At 46.8% G+C, this 27,141-nt stretch overlaps 1 protein-coding gene across 12 annotated transcripts; it reads left to right on the forward strand.

Moving 5' to 3' along the window:
- The first annotated feature begins 3,134 nt into the window (after positions 1-3,134).
- LOC1281591 (uncharacterized) lies at positions 3,135-26,720 on the forward strand. Of its 12 annotated transcripts, XM_061643652.1 has the most exons (9): positions 3,290-3,424; positions 5,004-5,110; positions 15,276-15,749; positions 18,091-18,108; positions 18,355-18,432; positions 18,507-18,688; positions 18,757-18,955; positions 19,026-19,132; positions 19,208-26,720. In XM_061643652.1, exons 3-9 carry the CDS (start codon positions 15,695-15,697, stop codon positions 19,328-19,330), a joined length of 762 nt encoding a protein of 253 aa, XP_061499636.1. In that variant the 5' UTR covers positions 3,290-3,424; positions 5,004-5,110; positions 15,276-15,694; the 3' UTR covers positions 19,331-26,720. The 12 variants fall into 12 exon arrangements, 5 of the variants coding, with proteins under 5 accessions (XP_061499636.1, XP_061499637.1, XP_061499639.1 ...); XM_061643653.1 differs by lacking the exon at positions 15,276-15,749; XM_061643655.1 differs by lacking the exon at positions 15,276-15,749 and having other exon boundaries at positions 3,330-3,345.
- The last annotated feature ends 421 nt before the right edge of the window (positions 26,721-27,141 follow it).

Raw genomic sequence — 27,141 nt, forward strand, 5'->3', positions numbered from 1 at the left:
TCTTCTATTTGTACTCGACGGTAGGGGTGTGTGTGCGCACGTCGCACGAGAAAGAAAGCTATTGCACCACACACAAACAAACAAACAGCTGTATGTATATTGTCGACTTAGTACGATCCTTGCTAGCTGTTAAAACAGAAACATCCCCCAAGAGTTCATCCCCTTTACACACACACGCACACACTCATTATCGTGTAGGTTTGTGTACAGGACCATGGTGTTGTTGCGTTTGTCATTTTCTTTCTCGCTAGTTGATTCACGCGCATTGCTACTCTACAAAAAGGTGTTAAGAGCGACGACAAAAAGATCGTAATGTACGATTGCACAGATTAGCTGTAGTAGTTTCCGATAGGGCAAAATATGGTGCACATAGCTGCAAAAAAAAAACTAGACATTACACATACACAGATACATATAAATGGCTGTTTTGCTAGATGAAGGTAGTGTTGTATACCGGACGAACATCCGTAAATGGTAGTCCCAGTTGTGTGATCAAAACTCTCGGGACACTAGTGGTACGGCTTTAGGCTTTAGGGGAGACACAAGTGAAATAAGCGTAACATAATTTCTTGCATAGATAAGGCGAGTGTGTATGGGCGCGTGTCCGTTTGTGTGTGTGTGTGTGTGAGAGAGAGAGAGAGTGTTCTAGAGTTAATAAATCTAAATTCAAATCATACTTAGGCTGAATGGCGGGGGAGGGAGCGTAGAAGATCAACAAAAATCTGCAACATAAATATCTAACACACTGTAATGTAAGAGAAATAATCGCGTGTGTGTCGTTTCACGCGTGTATGTGTATTGAAAGCACACAAAAAATTGCGAGAAAATCCTGTTTGGAAAATTTCAAGAAAACAACACCATTAAGATTCCTTTTGGTTTTGTTTCCTTTGCTCATTCTGATTGGAAAACCGATTTTTGTAAAACACTACCCCCCCTCCCCTCCCCCTCCTTCTCCCCCACAGTATCTATGATAAGTGATTGTGGTGTACGCTTACGAGCTGCAACGAGGAGGAGCAAGCAAGCAAGAAGAAGGTAGTGATGTGTACAGTAATTAGTAATATTTCGTTTGGTAGCTTTAACGCGTGCTGCAGCGTTAAACAAACATTGTTAGAAACAAGAATTAAAGCAGTAAAGTAAAGCAAATTGTGTAAAGAATCGTCAGTTAGTGAGCTAAGAGGCATCTAAAAGAGTAGGACAACACAAGCGCTTATAACGGGAATAAGGAAGCTGTAGGGAGGAACTGGTCGTGAAGGGCGCGCACTCTTATTATCAACATCCGTTAAAACCATCCATGCCACTTTTCTTCAAGCCTTCAAGGGCTATATTTTTGGTTTATTTTCGACTTTTTGTTTAATGCTGCAATTATTACACTGAAATGCAAAAAAGAAAAACAACATCAATGTGCAATTTAGTTAATGTAAACACACGCAAGTGTAAAGAACCGACAGCTAAGTACGCAGAGAAGCAGTAGAGCGTAAGCAACACACAAAGAAGAGAAAAATTACACTAAAAACTAATAAGCAATGCTATGAGTGAATGCAAAAAAAAAAAAAAACAGACAAATGGAAAAGTAAAAAAGGGGAAAAACAAAGCATCGGAGAACGTTGAATAGAAGGATAGAAAAGAAAAAAAGAGCGCTTCATGAAACGAAACATAAAAACCACAAAACAAGCAAGCAAAACAAGATGGAGCTGTGAGCAAATGAATGTCGCAAAGTAGCAAACAAACAAACAAAAAGCCGTATGTGTTCAGGAAAGCTTCCCCCGAGAGAGAGCGAGAGAGACGATACACGGTGGAAAACTAGCACTTTAACTGCTGTTCTGTTCTGGTACTGTTCAGCTATTGGGAGGGGTAGTGAATTGACTTGATGGCAACAGAGACAAAAAAAAAACAGCAACAACTTTGAAACATCAACAATACTAGCTAAGTCCTTTATACTCCTGTTATATTTCAGTTTTGGCTTCTATCGTTCCACATACTCATTTCGGTTCTTTTTTTAAGTGCTGTTTGTACGTGTGTGTGTGGATGTTAATTTTTCATTCATCTTTAATACTTCATTAGCTTAACTTTTTTTTTAGTTTTGCTTCTTTCCTCCCCCTTTTCCCCCATTTCTTTTTGTGTTTAGTTACTTTTTATCGCCATTTTGTACAAATTAAGTTAGGTTTGGAATGTTCGTACATTGCGACACATGCGCTGCAAATTAGTTCGGTAAGGATAATAAACTAGCGCGAATGTTATCGGAAGGGAAGGAAAGGAAGAAAAGCTATCGGAAGCGTTTGTAGCAAATAGGTGTGCGTATTGCTGTAGGGAAAGTGAATTTGGATTGTGCGGCGGATTGTCAGTAGAACAAAACAAGAATGAGTTTGTTGGCGTGTGTGTGTGTGTGTGAGAGAGAGAGAGAGAAAGAGAGAGAGAGAGAGAGAGAGAGAGAGCGAGAAACGAATGTTGAAATAAACTAGAAATACTTATTACTTTAAAAAAGAGGGTTGAGTTTTTTTCAGTTTTCTTTGTAAATCTTAAAATGTTCGAAATTTGTGTGAAAATGTTGTGTAAATTAAAAAAGCACAAATTAAAAATCACATTTACACTAAGCTTGCTTATATTAATGCAGCATCGAATGAACCCGCGGTTTCATTTAAACCCCCAACCGTCAACGTTCAAAATTCAAACATTCTCACATTCGAACATGGTAACTATCACGCAAGCTTGCATGCCAGTTTTCAACCGACCCGTTCAAACTTGGGAGCTTTCATACGTAGCTTTCAAGTTTAACGGAGCTTTAGCATCATCCTTGGCTGTAGCGAAACATGTCCTTTTTACACACAAAATACTACAAGGACACGGTTATCCTTTTATTTTAAACATATTTGAGCTATTTTTGATTTAAATGTTGAGCCTCGCTTACCTTTCTACACTTCAAAAGGGCGGTCTTGCAGCTACCACACAGTACCGGTCTGGCAACACTGCCCTCTCGAAAGCTCGCCGGCTGCTCCATCAAGGATGCTGTGCAAATGAGCCAGCGAGGCGGCGGGAGTACGCGCAAAGTACAATCTCTTCCGCTTTCGCTCCGGGAGCAGAGATTCATCCCGCTCGGTCTGCCGACTACTACTGCTACTCGCGAGAGAATTCGGACCGGTGGAGGCCCGCTCGCCACTGCTGCACGGGCAAAGCGTTTGCTAACCCGGTGGTAACCCGGTGCTCGGTCGACCCCAACCACACACCACTCCAAAGCGTCAGAGGGCGCCCAAGGATCGGCTTTTTCCATCACGCGAGTTCGTACGCTCGCTCGCTTGCTCATCCGTTCGCTCGCTCGCTCGCGATAGTACGGCACGCGCGTGCAAAAACGTGAGCAGATCCCATTTCCAGTTCAGTCAGTCACCACGGTCGACTAACAGGACGTGTGTCGTGTGCTTTTTCTAGCGTCGTATGTGTGCTTTCCCTCGGGGTTTCTTTTCCTCTATATTGCTTGCTATTGCTATTGCACGGTGCGTGAACGTGCGTGTGTGTGTATGTGTGAGTTTGTGTGTGTGTGTACCTGGTATGTGTGATTGTGTGTGCGGGAGTTTGCAAGCAATTTGAAGACATCAGGCTCTGTTCCGTACGTGTGTGTGTATGTGTGCACAATTTAAAACGGATATTTATGCGAGAAAAAAACCCACCCCATTGCTGCAGGAGAGGGCACTACGAGGGCTACCAGCATCCTCCAACAGCTAAAGGACACTTCCATCTTCCCGAAACGGTCGTAATTTGTACCATCCCTCTCCCCACCTTCCCCCCTCCCCCAGCACAGTCCTTTCCGGCAGGCAGCACACAAAAAAAACGCGAGAAGAAAATCCTTTGTGCTGTCAAGGGGGCCGACACGGGCGCGTATCGCAGCAATCGGAGGAAAATTCTATCCCATAGTTGCCATAGCCGCAGACTCCCGTTGTGTTGTAGTAGGCTTGCCTTCCCCCCGAACACCTTCTCAGTAGTACACTAAACGTGTAGTGAACCACACAGACACACACACACACACAGACACAGAAGAGTTTGGGTGGTGGTTCCTTTCTTTGTAGCATCTCTTCACTGCCCCCGTGTGTAGCACACCCTGAACGTGTAAACGTCGCCTCCCCGCCACTCCCTTGAGCATCCTCTCCCCCCTCCCCCACCACCTTTTCAAACAGACTTTGGACTCTTCAACCGCGGCGGTGTAAACGCGAACAGATAAAGAAGTGAACAGAACAGAAGAGACCGAGTGCCGCCGAGGTTAGTTTGCCGTCCGTGCGCTTTTGCAATTGTTTCCGTTGTGTTGAGAGCAGGTGTTGAACTGCTGTGGGCGTGTGAAATTTGTGTGCGATTTGTGAGTGTATGTGTGTGTCTGTGTGTGCGCGGAGTGCGTGTGCGTCTCTGAATGCGTATGCGTGCACCGAAACGTGGTGAAAGATTTGCTAGACTCGCCTCGGCCTTTTACATAACAACCGCACTGGTTGAAGTGACTACCAGCCTACCCCCGCGTGCCTCCCCACTCATTTCCACGATTTCCATCTCGTTCCGCATGTTCGCAGCGAATTTTGACAAATTTTCACCTAACTGCACCTAAACAGAGCTGTCAAGTGCTCAAGTTCAAGATAAACGCGTGCGTGTCTGTGAGTGTGTGTGTGTGTGTGTGCGTTGTGACCGAAAAGTGTGCTCGCGGTTCGTCGAACCAAGATTATCCGGGGAGATTATTTTTTTCTATCACTTTACGGAACATACCATACAAAAAAGATAAACTACAAAGAAAGGTGTAAGTTAGTGTGAGAGGCTGAGCGAAAGAGAGAGAGAGAGAGAGAGTGTGTGTGAGAGAGAAAGAGAGAGTGTGTGTGAGAGAGAAAGATTGTGAGTGTGTGTATGCGTTTTTAAGGTAAAAAAAGGGGAGACTATTTCCACTACTCTATTATTATTACTATTTCTACTATTAATATTACTACTACTACCATTACTACTACTACTACTATTTCAACTACTACAACCATTACTACCAGTACTAGTACTACTACCACGCACGCAACCTTCTTCCGTAGTCGAGCGCGTACCAACACGAGTGGCAGCGTACGAAGACATTTGACAAGCGCCTTCACCATAATGATTAGTAAGTCCTCAGTGGCCCGCGTTGCCGCGCGACGCCGTGCACTGTGTGTACCTCTATGTGTGTGTGTGTGTGTGTCTGTATGTGTGTTGCCCCTTGTGTCACTCCGTCACTCAGTCGGAGGGACCGTGCTGTACACTAAGCGTCCATATAATATCTGTTATGTGTGTGTGTGCGTCTCTCTTGTATCGCTCCGTATGTGTTTTTGGTTGCTTTTCCTTCATTTTCAAGTTCGCCATTTTTTCTCATCCCATCACTACTTTCACATCAACCACACACTCTTTGTAAAGTCGGTTTTAAAGCTGTCTAAAACTAAAACGGGTTGGGGGGGTCTTAATTGATTGTCTCCTGACGCAGTTTGAAATGGAAGTGCGTCCTCCATTCTCGATTTCTCAGCTTTCTGTCTCTGACGCATCGCAGCGAAGTAAGAATAAGGTTTATGGTTTTTATGGTCATCTGGACCCTAGACCGGCCCCGACAGAAAAAAGGGTTACGCGCGATAACTCTCAACACTCATAAGGATGATGCTGATGCCGACCGTGATGATGATGATGATGATGATGATGATTGTACACATGAACTGAAAAGATCTAAAGAGGGACGACGTTTTGCACAAAGGCCATCAAATCCAGACAGAACGGGCCCAAAATCCCGCATCCACCCCAAAAGAACGGTGGCAAGCTTACGCTATCGCCACCCTTATACCCCGGCTGTAGCGAGAGGGGAAAAAGAACCCGAAGCGGGCAAAGAGGCAAACCCCCGGAACGGAGGCAACCTTCTGATCTCTTTATCCTCCCCCCTTTTTTTTTTTGCTTTGGCTGGGTGTGGGCGCACTTTCGCGTGAACCACAGGGCCATGCCATGCTGCTTCATAATGCATGCGTTTTCAGGCCCCGAGCGCCTTGGGCCATTCGTACCCGCCGAATTTAGCGCCACACACGCACAAAAAATGAAAGCGCCGAAGTAGTTTCACGTGAGTTTTACCGGTTGTGTGTGTTTGTGTGTGTGTGTGTGTGTGTGTGTGTGCCGGTTAATACCGACTGGCCCACTCGTTCCACCTACACCGTGGAGCCGTCCGAAAGATAAGCCGGAAGGCAGCAGGCAAGATCCTTGGTGCTTAAGCTTATCTGTAGCAGTTGTGCAAGTGCGTACACTATCCTTGAAGCGGCGTGGTACCGTTGTACCGCGACGATACGCAGATCTCGTGGGTGCAAAATATGAAATAAGAGAGAAGCACACCGAAGGCAGGGAAGAACAACCTCGGTATATGCGGCGGCTGGGGTTTTAAGAGGAAAATCTAGTCCTTTTACGATAGATGTTGAAAAGTCAATATTTGAGTTTATAACTCAGCGGAATCCGTGGTTCACCGCTAATATAAAAGCTCTTCCAAACTATTGGAAGTTGCAGCTTTAAGTATAATCTTGATGTAGACAAAATTATCATCCAAACTGTAGTCGAAAGTAGGCTCTAAATCTCTTGACATTCCAAGATATATCAGGAGTGTATATTATGAGTCATTGGGACTGTTGAAGGATTTGAATTGGTTGTTTTAAATCCACATTACTATCCTTCTACAGTACGTACCTAAAGTGGTGTTACCTTAATGTTGAAAGCCTCAAATTGTCTCAAATTGAACAGCTCCTTACAGTACTTATTGGATTGTTATTGATTGCTTATTGGATACTCGCCAGCTATGCTTCTGCAAACAATCACGTTGATATCTTTAACAATGTAGGAATATCAATAGTGTGAAGTTTGTGAGGTCCACTGACCAAATTGGACATTCTCCACTCGTTTTTAATGTCCTCTTTCTTGATATTGATCTATATGGGGCTGACATTAGATAATTATAGTGACTGGTCATTCGTGATAGCGAATAGGTTGTAGTAGTAGTTCTAGTGCATGTTAAATAACCTTAAATTTCAGGTCTTCAAAATGACTAGAATGGCTACAGTTTGTTTGCCAAGCGTTTCTTTGATACTGGTCTCATTGTTTGCATCAGCATAGTGAAAGAGTCTCTTGTGTGTGGATGTGTGAATCTCAACAACTGTATCGAGATCTAGATGTATCGAGACACAGAATAAATGTCAAGGTCTTTTTCTTTGCTTAACTCATGTGTCCGTTAGTTGTTTCTAGAGATAATGTAGATGTAGTTTTTAATGTTTTGTGTGTGTTTGTAGTATCAGTAATACTTATACATCTTCTAGAATTCAACTCTTGAAGTCTCCGTTAATGTTTCAAATTCCACAGTAGCTCTGTATGCTAGAAGCGATTATAGCGAAAAGAAGTTGTGCACCCCTGGTGCAAAACCCTCAAACCGACAGCAACCCAAACGGCTAGCAACAACAACAAAAAAGTCGAGTCGAGAAATCCCACAAAGACAACCCACGGGTGTACGGGTGTCGAAATTGAATGACGAAAGCCTACCAACCCTAATGGTTCCCCCGGGGAAGCGGCTGTGGCAAGACGGGGAAAAGGTGAACGGGGGAAAAAAGTGAAATAGGCCGAGGCGAAAAATCTCACATCCCCATGGGAACGGCGTGCCAGGGCGGAGTGTAGCGCTTCCACCGCCCATTTCGATGGAAATGAATACATGAATATGCTACCCCGAAAACCCTTTTTGCGAGCGATGGAGCACTTGGAGCAAGGAGTTTCGTTCCCGATTTCGTGTTCGTACCTGGGGGCACCTGGTTGCAATTTGTCTGCCTCCTCCCACACACACGCACGCACGCAATGAAAGAGCTTGCACGAGCTTTCATTCAATTTGCCCAGATCGCTCTCTTGGTTGCTCGCCTCCCCCAGTGTCTGATCAAAATTCATTTCCCAGCCCTGTGTGCTGCGGTTTCCTTTCTTTTACTTGCCTTCGTCTGTGTGCCTGCTCCATCGTCCTAGATTCCCTTGCCCCCAGTTCGTCGCTTCCTTATCTCTCACTGCTCAACCGAAGCCGACTTCATCTGCCAAACCCCATCTGATGATTAGTCCGCTCTGGGTCCGCGCGCGTAAGGTAACGAAGTTATTACACCGAGCCGACTTGATAGTCACCATGGCGACCATCACCACCTCGCCTCGCCATTCCGGTGCTTCCGGCGCTTCCCAAATGGGCGTCGTCTAAAAGTTGGAGCGCACGGACGGACATCGAGATAGCGCAGCGCCCGAGTCCGGGACTGACACTTCCGCAATAAAAGGCAAGCTCCAGCTCCGGTCCATGGTTACACCGCGCGGGAAAAAAGGGTTGCTCCCGAGGCAGGTAGTGGGAACGCCTGGGAACTTGTGCGTTCATTAAACTGTTGCTCCTAGCCAACCTGTCCTGTCCATTAACGGTGTCATCGGCCTTTGGAGTTTGGCGTTCGAAACGCAGGACACTGGACAGTGAGAGCGAGGCTCCCGGGCACAAAATTGCTGTCCCCACTGGTCTGTTCGGTTGGTTGCTGTCGACAACGGTCGGTTACGATCAGAATTTTAAACGAATTTTTCCCCCGTTTCAACCACCTCCTCCCTCCTTTGGCGCAACGGCTCCAACCTACATTGCGCGGTTAATTTTGTTTCGACGCCCATCGGCGGTCACTCTAACTGGTTCCGCTTCAATTCGTTATCGATTCGCAGTGCCCACCTCCCCTCCCTCCCCCCCATCCGCACCAAAAATCCAAAAAGAAGGGGTTGAGCGAGGTAACTCATCCTGTCATCCCATTAGCCTGTCATCAACGTGCTTGACCGGCGCCGGGTGGTTGGACGGGAAATTCGTGTTTATAATTTTCACACCTTGCCAATTTTCATCATCGGCTGCTGCGATTGTCCCTTGTTTTCCCCCTTTCGCTAAACCCCAGCGGAGCAAAATCCACCTGCCATAAAGAGAGTGTGTGTGAGAGAGATACAGAGAGAGAGAGAGAGAGAGAGAGAGAGAGAGAGAGAGAGAGAGTGAGAAAATGCCCAATGGGTGGAAAGTGTTCGTCGTGCGGCCCGCGAATTTTCCGTAATTAGCCCGGAAATGAGTTTATCATAGCTTCTTTTTTTCTTTTCTTTTTTTGACACACACAAACACTCACCGAAAGAAGGCCAAAGACCCCTTGAAGAACTGCACCCAAGGAAGACGAGCTTGGTGCTGGGTGCTTGGTTGATATCGATTTTTTGTTTGCACGTTTTTTTCATCCATTTTCCACAATTGCAAAGCTTTCGGTGGGTGATGGGAGGAGGTATGGTGGGGGAGGGGGGGGGGTACATCCGGTCCCCGATGGTTGCTTCTCATCTCTTCGTTTTATGCGAGCGACAATGAAAAAAAAACAACCCCCCCCCCCCCTCCAGCTCGCCAACCTCAAAATGCACCCCTCCCCCTCCTTCCCAGAGCCAAGTGTCATTTGTCGCGCGCGCCCCGGGAAGCGTGTTTTGCGCGAGAGTAATGAGCCGTAGCTGCTGCCAGGATGGAAAGCATAAATGTAATGGGGGTGGGGTGGGGGGGGGGAGAAGAGGAGGAAACGGCCATATTAAAACGGATCGAATATTACATAACCTCTAAATGGGGGGTTTTGTGTGTGCTTTTTTTTTGGGAGTAGGAGGTCCCTTTATGCCACCATCTTCCCGCCCCGGAAGGCGTCGTTACACTCGGTGGGTCGGGATTTTCTTGAAGGGCCGGGTTGACATTCCATTTTTCTCCACCCCACTCCTGTCCCTTGCCGCACGGTTCCAGTCGATAAAGTTCATTAGTTCCGGCGGCGCAAACAGATGCAGAAAATAGAGCCAGAGAGAGAGAGAGAGAGATTGCGGTGACAGCCTATCCCCACCATGTTTCATGCCACACAGCACACACATGAATGTGGGTGACAAATAGGACCGATCAGCAAAAAAGGGCTGCCGCTGCTGTCCTTGCCAGGGACTGTAAGCTCGCTCGTGATTTGACGACTGACTGACCGGACGGGCAGTAAATCGTCCTACTTGTCCAGTGTGACGGGGCCCAAAGCACCATCATAATCGTACATGCAACGAGGCAGTGCGAGGGAGCTGTTTTTTTTTTTGCTCTCAGGCCACTACCGACCCGGAAGGACATCAATAAAAGTTGATCCGTTCCTTTGCCGCAATGGGCCACAGCCGCCGCTGGCTTTGATCTCGACGAATTGTAATATTTTAATGCCTAGTTCGGGCGCTATTTATATCTCTTCGCTCCCTTTCGCTGGCGCCGCAACGCAACGGATTTATGAGCAAATCCTTGCTTCCCCACACACGAATTGGGAAGCCGAAACCGTGCTATCGACCGCTAATATAAAAACGGAATTATATTTCTATATTTCTTCACGCGAAAGGCTTGTTGGGGCCACACGACGCCGCCCACCAAACGCCGAAACCTTTCGCATGCCACTGGCGGGATCCCTTTTTTTTTGGGCCGGCCTGTCTCTAGGGATGGATAGAGGGTTCATCCGCGTTGGAAAAAGGGACACAAAGCCGCAGCAAACGCACGCAGTCGGGCGGCTGGAAAAGGTGTGAGATTTAATTAATTTAATCCGCTTTCCTCCGCCTCCCCGAGGCCTCCGACCGGTCCTCGGCTGCGTGTTGAATTTGCATCATGACGATACCGAGCACAATCACTGTTGCGAAAAAGCGACGCTGCACAATATGGTTCGCGCGGTTCGTGTGCTGCACCAACCGAAATAATTATAACCAGGCGGAAAGCTGCTGCTGCTGCTGCATTTGCCACTTCCAGGACGGAACACACCCGGTGCTTCTTATCGGCTCTCTTGACGAGGGTGTGGGGCTTTTGTCATTCTCGGCACACGGGGTTTATTATTACGTGCGCCGGCACAGCCACCGTGTGAGTGTCTTTGATAATTCTTTAATCATACACCGCACTCCTCCCCCGTTCTAGCAACACCTCAGCATCCAGGAGCACCGGGGACAGCGCATGTGAGCGCGTGCTGTATCGCTTCCGGTGAAGGAATTTATGAAATATATTGACACCTGCCCGCCCTTCCTGCCAACATGCCACTGCAGCTGATGAAGGATGCAAGGACGAAGAGGGTTGCGGGGTCGTCCTGGACAGGCACACAGCGTTTAATATCCTCGCACACACTTCACTTCGTGTCAGTGTGTAGTAGTAGTGATGTGCTATCTGGAGTACACCCAAGACTCCGGGAACCACTAGTTTCGCCCGGAATCGAAGTCGTCTAGAGTCGTAGCCATTGGGGTCGGAGTCTTCCGGAGTCGTCTGACTCTGGACGACTCCAGACGACTCCGACTCCTAACGACTCGTGACGACTCTGGACGACTCCGGACGACTTCGGGTGACTACAGATAATTCCGGACGATATCGAAAGACTTCAAACGACTCTGGACGACTTCGAAAGACTCCAGACGACTCCGGGCGAATTCGGGCGACTTCAAACGACTCTGGACGACTTCAACTTCGAATGACTCCAGACGACTCCGGACGACTCCGACTCCGAACGTCCCGGACGACTCCAGACGACTCCGACTCCTAATGACGCCGGACGTCTCTGAACGACTCCGGACGACATCGGGTGACTTCAGATGATTCCAGACGACTTCCAATAACTTCAAACGACTCTGGACGACTTCGAATGACTCCAGACGACTCCGGGCGACTTCGGGCGACTTCAAACGACTCTGGACGACATCAACTCCTAATGACTGCCGACGACTCCGGACGACTCCGCACGACTCCGGATGACTCCAACTTCGAACGTCTCCGGACGACTCTGGGCGACTCCAACCCCGAACAGCTCCGGACGACTCTGGACGACTCCGGACGACTTCGGGTGACTTTAACCGATTCTGGACGACTTCGAATTTCTCCAGACGACTCCGGGCGAATTCAGGCGACTTCAAAGGACTCTGGAAGACTTCAACTCCGAATGACTCCAGACGACTCCGGACGCCTCCGACTCCGATCGACTCCGCACGAATCCGGACGACTCAAACTCAGAACGTCTCCGGATGACTCCGAGCGACTCCAACCCCGATAAACTCCGACTCCGAACGACTCCAGACGACTCCAGACGACTCCACACAACTCCGGATAATGGCTGGGCTTCCAGAATTGGTTCCGAAATTATAGACTCGCGATTTTTGCCAACCTTACCCATCACTAGTGTGTACATTGTGTGTCCATTACCAGAAGCATGTCCTCCGTGTTGTCTCCACGTGATGCGATCCGGAAGCGTTTGCTCATTGCGCGACCGGCGCGCAGGACATCGAGGACAGACAAACGAGTTGCCCCCTTTGTTGCTTGCTTTGCCATTTTCCAGGCCGTATTTTTCCCCTCTGCCCCCTATCTTGCTTTCCATGTTCACTTCCATATCGCAGCAGCAGAGTGGACAAAAATGTACATCTGCTTTTCCTAATTGGCGCAGCAAAAGGAACTCTCCACTGCTCTGTTGTGGCCTTGTTCGCTCGCGTGCAATTTGACGAAAGCATGGCAAGCTTTGCTGTGAAGCACATACAGCACAGAAACATAAAGGGAGAGAGAGATAGAGCGAGACACACTCTCGTATAATACAGACAAGGAGCCAGAACACAGAAGGATGAACGTTCGTGTCGACGGACGGACGAACGACTAACGTGTGCACGTTCGAGGACGAAAATCCCAAACAAGAAACGATGCCCTTTCCCACTTGCCTTGCCTCTGTGTGTGTGTGTTCTTTCCCGGCTCTTTCACGAGCTTGGGTGAGTTTTTCCAGGATTTTTTTGCTCATTTTTGCTCCTCACTATCATCGTCGGCGGACGAGCAGCAAATCCAAAGCATCAGACGAGACACGGTCTCTGTTGGTGAGCCAGCGCCTCTGAGAGCTTGAAGAAATGGCTGTCAATGGCATTTGTGTTAGCCGTTTAGTGTGTGTCTGTGTGTGTGTGTGTGTATGTGTGTGTGTGCTGTTGTACCATTGCTTTTGTTTTATCCGTACCGAGAGCTGATATACAGGTCCTATAGACTAAACTCCCATTACTCCCGCGTCTTTTCCAGCGTCCATGGTTCGTCTTTTTCGCGGCTGGCCGTTTTTTCCTCTGTTTTTTTTTCTGTGCACTCACTTCAGTTCGTTTGTGGACCTTCTTTTCCCGGCCTTGTGAGAGGGCGCGGGGAGGTGTACGGCAATCGAATTGTCCTCGCCCTCTCACTTTTCCCAATCAACCCTTGTTCCCTTGCTTTTTCCCGCCCGGCCGGATGAAAGTGCCGGTCGTGCAGTGACGACGAGATGAGAAACGGCCGAACGGCTCCGGGGATGGGAGTGGATGAGTTGTGGCACACGTACACCGCACCGGTTCGCCAAAGCACCATATTGCGCTGTGTGTGTGTGTGTGTGTGTGTGTGTGTGTGTGTCCAGGCTTTCGTTCATTTTGCAGAACGAACGCTTTCCGCAAGGGGTTGACATTCCAGACAGCCCTTTTTGGCCCAATCCGGCAGCTTGCCGACCGGCAGGCCTATGGCATATTGCTTGGAAATGCTTTTTGACAGGTCGGTGAGCGTGTCGGTTGGTGGTGCTGTCCCACCAAAGGGACCCTCTGGAGGATCAGATCGGCTCACAGAGGAAGGGCCACACACAGGCCCGTCAGATAAGTTTGCGGAGCAGTTTGCGGAGCGTAATCGAGCGAGCTGCAGAAAATCGAACCTCGGGACGGAACAAGTCGTGGAACAAACTTGTCCCAGTGCACCCCGAGAGAGGAGAGAGAGAGAGAGAGAGAGAGAGAGAGAGAAGGGAGTGGAGAGGAAAAGCTTGTTACTGCTTTAAATTTCCTGGACCCTTCTCCCCTCCTTTCCAGCAGTACAATGGGAGGGCAAACTTTCAACCAAATGACATCACACCATTAACAACGGCAGAAACGTGGCTTCCCCCTGGCGGCCTACTTTGGTTGTTGCTCTGTGTGTCTGTAGAGGATACAGCATCGTTTTCCTTTGCCTTTGTAGGTCACTTCTTGAACACGACAAAGACCAACTCATCTGGCAAACAGCACCCTCTCTTGCAACTACTATTTATAAATACACACGGCCCGTTGTTGCACACCCATTATGACTTAAGAGTACTTTTACTCTCTCCCCGGCGCAAAGTCCAACAAACGGGGGGGGGGAGGAAAAGTGCAGTGGAGGGGGTAGGGGTGCAAAATTGTTAGCCGTGGTTTTTGTGGCTTTCACCCCTTCCCCCCCCCCCCCCCCCCAATCAGTAACAGGCCTTTGGGTAGGCCACTCAACAAAAGCGAGTTTGCCGCGAGAACGACGTCCTTCGCTGTCAACAACCCTTATATTGATCAGGCACAAGTGGACATCAAATCAAGTGGAAAGGTGGCTCGTGCTTCCATCGGGAGAGAAAGGGATAGAGATAGCAGGAAGGGAGGGAAGAGGAGAGCGGGGCAGGATGTTGGTTATTAGTGTTAGTGTTAATATTATTGTTTGCCTTTGGAACTTCGGTAGGACAACAAGGTGGCCTGTAACGCCCGACGACAAAAAGCTTCCGCAAAAATAGTGTCCCTCAACGTGTGTCTCTCTCTTTCGCTCTCTCTGTCTCTGTGTGTTTGTTCTAGTGTTTTTGTTCTGCCTTGTTTGTGCTTTAAATGTTTGATGAAGCGGCAGTAATAGGAAAAGTTTTCTTTTCTACCCATGCTGGGAGGCGTTTGGATCACACTCTCGAACGCAAATCTTGTGTTGATGGGAAGCCTCACTCATACCAGCATTTGCATGACAGGAAGTTACTAGAGGGAACGAGAGAGAGAGAGAGAGCGAGCGAGTGATAGAGAAGAATGTTGAATTTAGAGCAACTTTAGCAGTAGCAGCAGCATCCTGAAGTACGCAAGATTTCTCGGATAGCAACTTGTTTGCTCCCTTTAGACAACAGCCAACTGGGATGGGAGAATATTGATTTGGTGTGGTAGCCGGTGGTAGAGGTTTAGCAGTAGAAGAAGCGCTCTAGACGCCAGTCGATACCGGTTGGTTGAACGCTCGCGGCGTTACTGTTAGCGTTACTTTCTGCATGCTTTTAGCATCATCTCACACCTTCATCCCATACGTACGCACTTAGCTGTTTAGTTGTTTAGTATCTACTACCTTAACTACGTTTTACCTTCCAGGCTCCCGACCAGGCATGCTAAGTAACCGTATTCTTCCCCTCTTTTTTCACCCCCAACCCCTCGACCCTTCCTATCAACCCTTCCCCCTGCGTTTCTCACCATCCCACCTGCAGGCATCTGGTACAACAATGAGTCTAACCTAGATTGGGTCCGCAAAGCTAACCGATAGTATAGAACCTACCCTAATAAAGGGTTCGGCAGAAAATTACGCTATCCGAGAAAAGTTAGCAAACCGCAACAGCCGCCACACTGTCCACAGCAACAACCAACAGCATCATCCTCCACCAGCAGCAGCAGCAGCAGCAGCAAACCCTCACCGCAACAGCAGCAGCAGCTTCATTCCGCCGACGTACCGCATTCCAGTACATCGCAGTCCTCGCGCCGTCCGCAGCACTCTTCTACGTCCGCTTCCTCGTCGTCGGTACCGACCCTTCCCACCACCTCGGGCGAGCCACGGGCCGCTGGCAGCAGCAGCAGCAGCAACAGTCGACGCAACTCGAAGCAACTGCAACGCGACGAGCTGGCCGCCAAGATGGGCAAGCACGACATGAAGCGCGGCATCTCCCAGCGATCCTCGGATGCCGGCGGTGAGTGATCCTCCATCATCTTCATCGTGTCTTGCGCGTGTGTGTGTCTGTGTGTGTACTAGAAGAGGAGGAGAATGGAAGGAGGATGGCTTTTTACTCTCACATATGTTTTTATTGATTTCATTTCTTCTGTTTTTTTTTCTTCTTTGTTGATCGCGCATAACCTCCAAATATGGCGATTGCGTTCAAGCGCGCGCGCGCGTCTGTGTCTGTTTATTCCCCGTTTCTTGATCACACTTTTCGTTTCTTTTCCTTATCCAATTCACCTACCCCCCAACGGCTGGTTATGGAACATGCTATTACACCTTTTGCGCACCAACAAAACACAACAAAAACACAACAAAACACACACACATACACACATGGTTAGGTGAGCCATCGCGCCGTTGGACTCGTTCTGGAGCAACAGGACGCCGGCAGCCGCATCCATATAGGGCTGGCCGGGTTGGCCAAACATGGCAGCGACTGCTTTCGGTCACCACCTGTGGCCTGCTACTGCTGCTTCTCGGAGCCACCGTTTGTCGTGGCGCGAACGGGGCCACAGCAGCCAGCGACGCCTGCCTGGAGTGCTTTCTGGCGGTGGAGGAGCACGAGCAGCCGTACGAGCTAACGGTAGAAGCGAGCAGCGACCGTGGCCTTTCCGTGCACGGTCCAACCGAGCTGGGCGTGCTGGTGCGCCCGATGCATCCACCGAACGTGACCTGCGCCTGGGACCATGCCGGCGAGCTGGCGAGCGATCTGTACGCACTGTACGACGAGCAGCTGGACCGGCGCTGTATGCGCACCGGCACTACGCACCACGAGGCGGACGCAATCGAGCAAACGTTCTACTGCTTCGATCCGAACGTGCTGCTGGAGCTGTGCAAGCTGCGCAAGGAGACGGAGCTGCGCCGGCTGGAGCGACTCTCCACCCAGCGCACCAAGCGTGACTTTCACCCGACGGGCTGCAGCCTGAACAATCTGCTCTCCACCAACCGGAAGGTGTACGAGTTCGGGCTGGAGCACGAAGGGCTTAAACCACCGTCCCAGATCATTCTCAGCACCATCTTCCTGGTGACGGACGTGCTGTCCGAGTTTTACAACCGTCGTATCGCTGCCAACGCCAATGGGCTGTTCTACGATCGGGCCGGCAGTGTGCCGGGAGGATCCGATTCAGCGCCCCCCAAAAGCAATCCCCCGCTCGAGGTGATTCTGCTGCAAACGATCAAACATCAGATCCTGCACAAGCTGGGGCTGCGAGAGCGGCCGCGCCTTACCAAGCACCTGAACAACGAGCACGTGTTCGAAGCGTTCGATCGGATCTACGGCAACAAGATCAACATTGGGAACACGTACGCGGAGGAGCACTACTACCGGCGCTACCTGACCGCTAACCTGTCGTCCGACCTGTCGGGGGATTTTGTGGATGCGTTCTTCCGCGGCCCAGACTCGGGCACGGATCGGCACAGCGAGAAGCAGCAGCAACAGTCGCAGCACCAGCAGCAACACCAACACCAGCCAGGGGGAGGCCCACTGCCTGCCCAGAGTGCTAAGCAGCGCACGAAAAGCAAACCAGCTGAACATGCCGGTGGCAGCACGACCGGCGACAAGCACAATCTCTTTGCCGGCACGAAAATTCTTTCCTACGCCGAAAAAGGTTCGATATATTAGGTCACACGGCACGAGCTTGCGTCGTGTCGGGGCATCCGATTTCCTTTCCATAAAGATGTGATATGTCGGTCGTTGGTGGCGGTCGTTTTGTTCTGCTGCAATTGAATGCCACACCACCGAAGAAATGCCATTTACATACGTGATCGTTTGACACGATTTTTATACATAATTTTAACCTTAAAATGAAGGAAACATGGGGGAATCTATTTCCGTCTCAAATGAGGGAAGGGACACAAAGGGACGTAACTTTTCTACTTCCAGCAGCTTGTAGTTTCGTTCACAGAGCAAGGTTTCGCTCCGTTCGTCAGGCCGAACCGAAAAACACCCACACTCTCTTATCCACCCAACAAGACACACCACTCACGATCACGACCACCACCACTACTACTACTACTACTACTATTGCTACCTTTACCCATCCACGTCTGTCTGTCTGTGTAATGAGACAACACGATACACACTGTTCCGACCAACCACACAAACCCCAGCCAACACTGTAAGTTGCTCTCCCCGCTGTAGGCATGCGTTTAGTATCATTTCTAGTAGTACTACTGCTGCTGCTTCCATGTAAATGTCATCACAAGAGTGTCAGTAGCTCGCTTAGTAGCGGTTTTACGTCAGACGGCGATCTGACGTACTGCGGTGGCAAAGACTAGTTCATTAATCGATTCTCCGCTTACTATCTTTACAGAATCTCCCAAGCATTATGGTGAGTAATGAGCTTGAACCAGGGTTGGTCTGTTTGAGTTAGGTAGAGGTAGAATAGTAAAATAGTAATCTAAACCTTCTTAGAACAAACAAGAGAGTGATTGTAGTCAGTAGGTTTTAGCAAAAGGCCTGTGTTTTAGAGTAGCAGTAGATGTACTTTTGTAGCAAAATAGGATCCCTATCTGCGTGTGTGTGTGTGTTTAGAATTCCAATTGATAGCGCAATACTATTCATTGATCCTTCGTAGCTTCAACAAATTTAGTTGGCAAATTTACACAAAGCGTCCGACGAATAGTGCAAGACGTTAAGGATGAAGGTTCGCCGAGTGAGTACCGATCGGAAGGAGCGCTGGGTAGCGGATCATTAAGGCTGACTAACTGTGTCCTCCCAAACTTTCAGGTGGTATGAGCCGCGAGGAGCTGCTCGAGACAAACGAACGGCTGCGGGCGGTCCGGCTCCGGTTGGAGGAATCGTACGATACCGCCAAGAAGGCGCTGGTCAACCTGATGAACAAATACGGCGACTCCAAGAGCCAGCGCAACATCTTCAATCGCTACCCGATGCTGAAGCTCATGATCAAGGTAAGTTGTGGCGTGGATAGCATGGCCTTAGTCCACTCATATATATCCTAAACCCGTGTGCTCTTAAGGATGTGATCCGGCTGGAAACGCAGTACTGGACGCTGGTCGAGATCCCGAAGCAGGAGAAGCTAGAAACGGTGCCGGCGTTCGTACTGCGTGCCTGCAGCATTATGGAGAAGTCGCAAAAGTCGGGCGAGGGCGTGAAGACGTCCGCCAAGCTTGCGGAGGAAGCCGCCGAACGGCGCGAACGGATGGAGCGACTGGAAAGTAAGCCACCGTAGAGTGTGGGAGCTGTCAACGATGTCAATAATAACATGGCCATCTCTTTCCATTCCAGCAATGACCACGGCACAGATCGAGCAGGAAAACACGCAGATGATCAACGATCTGTACCGTCTGCTCAAGAAGTACACCGGTCTAAGGAACTTGATTCGAGAGCTGAAGGTAAGGGATCGAGCACATCGAGCATGAGAAAATGGTACTGATAATTCCTCCAACTTCTTCTCCTCCTCCTCCAAGTCCGAGTACGGTAACTCCAAAATCTATCCCATCTTCCCGCGGTACACGATGCTGAAGGACATGATCAAGGACATCATGCACGACCCGGACTACATGGAGGTTTGTCACGAGGTGGACAACTGAAATCACCAGAAATAAAACCCGCTCGTCATCGCATCGAACGTCTAGCAGGGCTGCACCCGACCGGCAGCACGGACCTAGACACTCTGGTATGATGAAGGGCGAGTTTTATATAGTTGCTGGAACTGTGCGACGATCGTGCGCATATGTTTTTTTGTGTTGTTTTCGCTTCGTTTCGCACCATCTTCTGGCGATGATGCGTTGTGGACCCCATTTTTGAGACTGGACTGGACCGGGTGGGACGGACGGTAGGTGGGCGTGTGTAACGCGGCACCTAATATCAGGCTGTTAAACAAACAAAAGAAAAGATCACAGAAGCGGAAGCCACCACGACCTACGCCATATCTTCAACGCGCGCCTACAATACACGCTCGCATATCATATTAGTTCGCTTGTGCTGGATACTGCTGTCCGCGGAAAACCCAGCCAACCCAACAGCCCAACAGCAGGAACACCATCATCATCATCACTCTTCATTGGTGCTGTGGAGAATGAAGCTCTGGAATTGGTGCTCTCCTCTGAGTAGGTAACACGGTGAGGATGGATTTGGTGGGGAGCAAAAACGGAGGACAAAATGTGAATCTACAATCAACAAGGGCCTTATAGTGAAGGGGGGAGGATGAGGGAGAAGGAACAAATTCGCAACACCACGATTAGTATACTACTCCACTCCCTCCTTCCTCCCTTTCCCTCCTGTAGGGATTGTCCTTACGATGCGAGAAAGAGAGTTTTGGATTTATGTCTTTGGCCCCAACACCACCATCATCACCACCATCATCACCATTACCAGTACCAGTACCTGGACAAGGCTGGACGGTTAGTTAAGGGGATTGGGATACACTTACATTCGTTGACCACCGTTCGCCGCTTGTTCGGTCCCCAGGCCGGAGGGGAGAGGAGTCAGGCGTCTACAAGACGATGCTCCTAAGTACCGCGCATTGGTTATTTTAAGAAACGTCACAATGCTTTATCACATCTTTATTCGAAGACAAGTAAGTGCAGCTTCGACACAATCGCTATAAGCATCATAAGCAAAACCGAGGAGCAGTTTGGAGGAGTTTTTGGTTTTGGTTTGTTGTTTTAGTCGCAAATATCTTACCTATCCAAAAAACCAAAAACGTACTTCCCGGGCTGGAACAGAGCATGGAGATGGATGAGCGTGGAGTGAAGCACCGTGAAAGCAGAATCAGAAATGAGAAGTAAAACTTACAAAACACAAAAGTTATTAACAAAAAAAACAAAACGTTGATGAAATGACCCACCTATCTCTACATGAATAATGTATTCAATACAAAATGAAAAAAGCGGGAAAAGCGGAAAGCAAAGGGATGACAGAGGAACACAACTATTTTTGCACAGATAGTATTTACATATTCAATCGAGTTTTGGTTTGTGTTGTACCTTTGGATCAAAAAAGAAACTAGATACACGTACATACATACACACCCACATATGAAAATTTTTTCGCACACGTACACTACCTTCACCCACCAATGGAAAACACACACAATCAACTCAACGTAGGACAAAAACAAACAAACAAAAACACCCGAACACAATCGATACACACACGTAGGACATACGCACGAACCACGCAGGAACCAACAATTGTGGCACAAACAAAACAAGGTAAAAACAAACAAGAAAAAAAAACATAGTGCAAGCGAACTCTACATTAGAAAAAAACACACTAAATGCTAAACATTTAGCAACTAAAAGCCAAAAGACCAATTCAATAAAAGGAAACAAAAGAGAAGAAAAAGGAAGAAACAAAAAACTCATCACTCTATACACGAGAACGTTAGGCGACACGAGAGAAGGCGACAGGCCAAAAAGAACAAACAAACATTTTTAACCTATGCCTTAGGCATCGGACTTGACATATTGCAAGAGCAACATACACACACAAAAACAAGAGTGAACGAAAGAAGCAGAAGAAGCAAAAAAAAACATAGGGAAACAACTACCAGAATAAATTTAACAAATATCATTAACGGAAAACAAAACTATTTGCGAAACAAGAAAATACACACACACGCACAGACAACACTACCAGAATTCAACACAGAGAGGACAGAAAGGTGGCGCACCGGAAGATATCCGTTTGATTTCTGTTCGATTTTAAGTGTAAGTGTGTGTGTGTGTGTGTATGTGGGAGTGCTCTAAGCCCGTTTCCTTCCGGTCGCCCCAAGGACGATGGACGAAGTGGCCTCTCTCTTTAGAAGACGCGTAACAAATTTGATACAAAAAATGACTAAAGTAACCAAAAAAAAACAACTCTAACAAAGTACACGTCGTAACGAAACAAAAAAAGATATTAGAAAGATAAAAAAGGAAGAATAGAAAAGCCACACCAAGACAAAAACATTAAACTACATACAACACAACACAAAAACAAAAAGAAAACAAACAAACACACACACAACCGCTACTCATCCATATTGGAGCTTCTCGCCTTTTTTTACACATGTTTAATGCAGAGAAAAGGAAAGAGAAAGTAAGAGAGAAGGAGAATGAGTAGTTGCAGAACATAACAAATAGCAAGTGAACAAGCGGTAGTGATGAAATTAGAAATAATGGTAATATGTGACAAAAGAAAACAGAAGAAAAAACAAACAAACAAACAAACAAACAAACAAAACTAGCACAACCAAACGAACAAAGACAAACCAAACCAAACTAAACAAACAAACACAAAAAAACAAAGCTGGCAAAAAGGCAGCACAAACTGGAGTAAGAATATATTCAATATTAGCTGTGAAAACAAGCTGAATAAAACAACCACAACAAGAACACAAACAAACGCACACAAAAAGAGGAGGAAGAAAAAAACAACATATTCGTGGATAACAATAACGTAGATAGAAATCAATAATAGTGATGTAAACGTACGGTATGGCAAAGAGGAAAATTGCAGCAACAACAGATGTAAGAACCACCCTTAAAAAGGGAGAAGGGAGGGAAGGATACCAAGTAGGCGACTTAGAAAGAAGCTAGTAGACGCAAAACCGGAACGGTATACAGACAGAACCGAAAAAAACCAAAACCTCACAGCACATTTGGTCCCTCCTACTGAGTTGCCGCTAGTTTCTTATCCGTATATGTAACCAACAGCAGCTCAGCCAACAGTTTAGTAGTTATGCGAAAGACATCGTGCTTATGCCATTTGTCCCAAACCAAGGTGTGTTTGTGTGTGTGTGTATGTGTGTAAGTTGGTGTGTCTGTTTCGTCTTTAACTCACTATAGTATAGTGACTAGTATAGTGAGATTTGCATAAGTGGTCGTTTATCACCACGGTTTGTACTAAATACACTTAATGAAGGCTTGTTTGAAGTTCACCATTTTCTAAATTATATCTTTTACTGACACTTCTTCTTCGTCTACTACCAGTTCCAAGGGTTTAGGATTACCTTCTTTATTATAGTTTTAGTTCTTACTTGCTCATTCTTCATTCTTCCTGTGTACTAATTTCTAGCTGTACTAATTACTAATTCTATGCCTACTTGAAAATTGCATACTTTAAGGCGTTAACATCCAGTACATCGGATCTTGATTTTGAAAGATGTATTTTTCTTCTTTTTCCAACTTTTTTCTTTCCCTTGAGATGACTCATTGTTACCAACCTTTATGTTTTGCCTCGCTACTAAAGGCAACGGTAACATGAGCTGACGGCCTGTTCTGCCGACTAATAGTGGCGACCTATTTGCAGGTTATGCTTTGCCCAGCAGTCGTACGGCATCGCGCATCAAAACAGCCCCTGCATTTATGCAACCATGCGTCGAGGTCAAACGAAACCGTAAGTTCATTTAGTGCAAGGGCATGAAAGTGAAGATACTATGACGAAACAGATACACACATACACACACACACCCACAGCCACACATGTAAACACATACGAGTGCATGTGACGCAGCTCACCCCATGTTAGTAGTCGTTTTAGCTTGCTTGCGCGCTTTACGTTTGTAGACATTTTAAAGGCCCACCCTCACGCTCACGAACGAAAGCGAACGAGTCGGACCGTTGTGGCAGTATTTTAGTATAAAAAATAATATTAACATAGTATTTGTGGTTCCACATTCTGTTCTACCGTTAGAGCCGGGCTTCGTCCTATGACCGCTAAAGGATTCGTTGCAAGTTAAAACAAAAGCAGGCTCCAAAATCCCATCCAATACACGCACACACACAGACGCACACATCCACAAAAGCACACAAACACACGCACAAATTTAACTGATAATCCAATCCTTAATCACTAATACTCTCCCCCATTTGCCCACCATTTAAAAACAATCGGGGCTTTACGCTTCACTTAGGTTTTCTCCTACGGGTGGGAAATATAAAAAAGAGCAAGAAAGCAAGAGAGAGAGAGAGAGAGAAAGAAAGATAGAGGAGCATTAGAGTGTTGCGCATTCAGAACATTGTACATAACGCCGCATTGTTGTATAGTTGTGCTTAAGTTTGGCTTATTGTGAAGAAGCAAGCAAAAGAAGAAAAAAAAACAAAACAAAACAAATAACACACGAGACGATGAATCTACAGCGCGAACAAAAACCAAATGAAATGAGTACAGAAGTAGGTGGTGAAATTAACAAAAAAGAAAGAAGAAAGAAAGCAAGTAAAAACACCGTATTAAAAGGGCACCGGAATGCACTAGAACAGAAGCAGCAGCAGAAAAAAACGAACAAACAGCAAATCAACCAATATTATATTATACATCGCGCGCGCATCGGCATCGGCATGGGCAGACGTGAAAAAGTAGCAGAACAGCAGAAAAAACAGAAAAAGACATACTCACACACACACATATGACGAGTAATGTGACGATTAGTAAACACGCATAGGAAAGCTATTCAAAAAAGAAAACAAGGCAAGTAACCAACAAAGCAAACAAACAGAAGAAAAAAAAAATGGGAGAAAATCAGAAACAGAAGAGAATGATAGGCAAAAAGGAAGATAAAAAAACCGTGTGCTTCATATTATAAAACATTGTCGTAGCAATTGTCAATGCCGCCGAAGAGGCCGGAGGGGCATATTTATATATATACACAATACAATATACATATACATATACATATTCTTAGTTGATATATATATATATATATATTGATTACGATATTGGCACTGGCGCACTACGAGCATCCGGCAGCAAACAACAACAACAACAACAAAACGGCGCACACAATGACGTACATCCGCTTTCGCCTATTTTATGTTTGGTTTTATGTTACCACAGTACAGTGTATTTGGCGTTGTTTTTGCTTTATCCATTTTGTTTAGTTTTTGGTTGCCAAAAAAAAAACGATCACCCCACTTGCGAAAAGAAGGACGAGCACCCCACGCACCGTTCGGCAACGGACTACCCCATATCATGCTCATACCCACCGAAAACAAATTGTGTGCTCGATTGGTGTGGTCGCGTTCGTCGTCTTAGGACGGTGGAGTAAATCTGGTAATACCTAGCTGCAGCCCTGTGTGTCACCTTACGACTCAGCACACCTTGGGAGGGTGGTGGGAAGGAGTGACCGCGAGTGTTTTAGTACAAGAAATCAGTTGAAAACATGCGCAAAATGCGTTTCTTTTCTGCTTACATGCTGTGGTCTTTTTTACTGTTTAAATTCGACAAAACAAAGCGAAAAAAAAGAAATACATATTAAAATGTGATACATTTGCATGAAGCATCAATTGGAACACGCACACGCACTATTGATTGGAACGGTGGAAGGTGGACTAAGACGATCAAATACCGACAAACTGAAACAAAAACAAAAAAAAAACACGAAAATGAGATACACACACACACGGAGCAAAGAAGCTAGAAACGTGAAAATTATGTGACCGTGAAATCAGCTTTACGTCGAAGGATCTTATCGATCGGTGTACGGGTGTTACTGCTACTACTGCTACTGCTTGCACAACATCACTCCGAACTGAAGAAGAGGAAGCAATACAAAAGAAAAGGGAACGACAGTAGAGAAGAGAGTAGAAATGCAGTAGGATGAACACACTTGAACAGGATGACACACGACGGCACAGGGCGAACGTAAAGGGACACACAACGGCACGACTAATCACTTGACACGATGATACGCCCCACGGAAGAGAAGAAAAACACACCGGAAGGAAGCAGTTCAAAAGCAGTGGAACAGAATGAACCTTATTTTTACAGAATGATTCGGATGCTTTTGCTCTTTCGGATGCACGGTCCCCTTGTTTTGATACATTCCAGACACATTCATGTGCACCGTTCACTTTTACGCGCTTTAAATACAATCACAAACTATTTCTTTTTGGATTTGATCCTTACTAGAACTACAAACATTCCTTCCACGAGCGTTCCTTCCGCTATGTTAGCTCACCCTGACCCATCTTTATCATCATTCCCACCTGCAGAACGATTTTCACTTAAAATGGGTGGAAAATAAGACTAAAAAAAGAAGAATGACATACAATCTCAGATCTGCTCAGTACAATCATACCAAGAAATCAGAAACAAACGACAACAGAACAACTTTTAGGAAAACAAAACTTTCCTAACAAAGCAATTACGAAAGGTACGAACACGTACACGTACGATCACGATCATAGAAGGAGAGAAACAAATTTAAAAAAAAGAAAAAAGCAAGAAAAAGCTCAAATTTGCTTGTCTGCTCCTGTTCGTAAAAGCTCAAAACATACACACAAAACAAAAAAGGCGCCAAAATACCTTTCCAACGCCACGAACCCTCCTCCAATTTGAAGGGGGTTGAGAAGAGAACATGAAACAGAGAAGCAGTGTAAACATAAAAATGCCGCCCAATTCACATTCCTATCATCATCAAATACTAATAATATTACACAATTATGATAACAAATAATAATAATAATATTAATAATACTGATCTATCCCGCACAACACACCAAACCGGAAGAAAGGAGAAAGGAAAAAACGCCCAAGAACCCCAGAAACAGACAAGCAAACAAGCAAACAGTTAAGAATACGGAACAGGTAACAACAAACCCATATGGAAAGAGAGAGAGAGAGAGAGAGCACGGAAAGGCACAAACACAAACAAGAGAAGGAAAGTCCAAAAAAGGATAAGATGAGACAAAACAGACAAGGACAAGATAAGCAAAACGGAAAGACCATGCCGTTCAAGGTGTTTCAATCCAAACGCCCCGCGGGTGTGTGTGTGTGTGTGTTTATTACAACAATCGGACTCGTTGCGATCGGTGTTTTACGTTGTGTATGTTTTTAATGCAGTGTTTTCTTCTTTCGTTCATCACTAATACAATCATCACGCAAATTGTATACACACACAAACAGACACACAAACAGACACACAACACGTACATCGTCTTTGTAATGATGCGTATTTACAATATTTAGCTGAATAAACATGTTTGCTTGGTTGAAGCTTTCGGTGGTGTTGGTGTGTATATCCTTTTTTTATTGTTTTTTTCTTTCTTTTTGCTTTTGTTGTTCGTTAAGGATCCCAAACGATGACGGGTGATGACCGATGTACAGGGGTTGCCAGGAGCTCTCATAGCAGTGAGACACTTTATTGACTCTTTCCAACACGAATTGGACTCTTCAGCACCATTGGTGGACAAATCCAATTGGAAGTTCTACGCAGCCGGTCCAAGAAGGCTGCCATAGAGTCTAATTTCCATCGTATGAAGTTCACTTCCTATAGGAAAGAGTCAAGCTAGTGTCCCACTCATAGTTGTGGCCCCTGGAAAACCCTGCTGTAAGGATGACGGTACAAAGCATCCGCCCCGTTGCGCTTAGGTGCACAACACAAAGCGGATATCCGGCAGTGTGAAATATTACAAAA

This window comes from Anopheles gambiae, chromosome 2 (genome assembly GCF_943734735.2).
Source record: "Anopheles gambiae chromosome 2, idAnoGambNW_F1_1, whole genome shotgun sequence".
In the NCBI taxonomy this organism is placed as follows: Eukaryota; Metazoa; Arthropoda; class Insecta; order Diptera; family Culicidae; genus Anopheles; species Anopheles gambiae.

Bases quoted from the DNA above. Each gene is read 5' to 3' on its own strand.
- LOC1281591 (XM_061643652.1), top strand. From the start codon at position 15,695: ATGGGCAAGCACGACATGAAGCGCGGCATCTCCCAGCGATCCTCGGAT. The intron at 18,689-18,756 runs GTAAGTTGTGGC...TGTGCTCTTAAG, and splicing joins TGCTGAAGCTCATGATCAAG to GATGTGATCCGGCTGGAAAC. The intron at 19,133-19,207 runs GTAAGGGATCGA...TCCTCCTCCAAG, and splicing joins ACTTGATTCGAGAGCTGAAG to TCCGAGTACGGTAACTCCAA.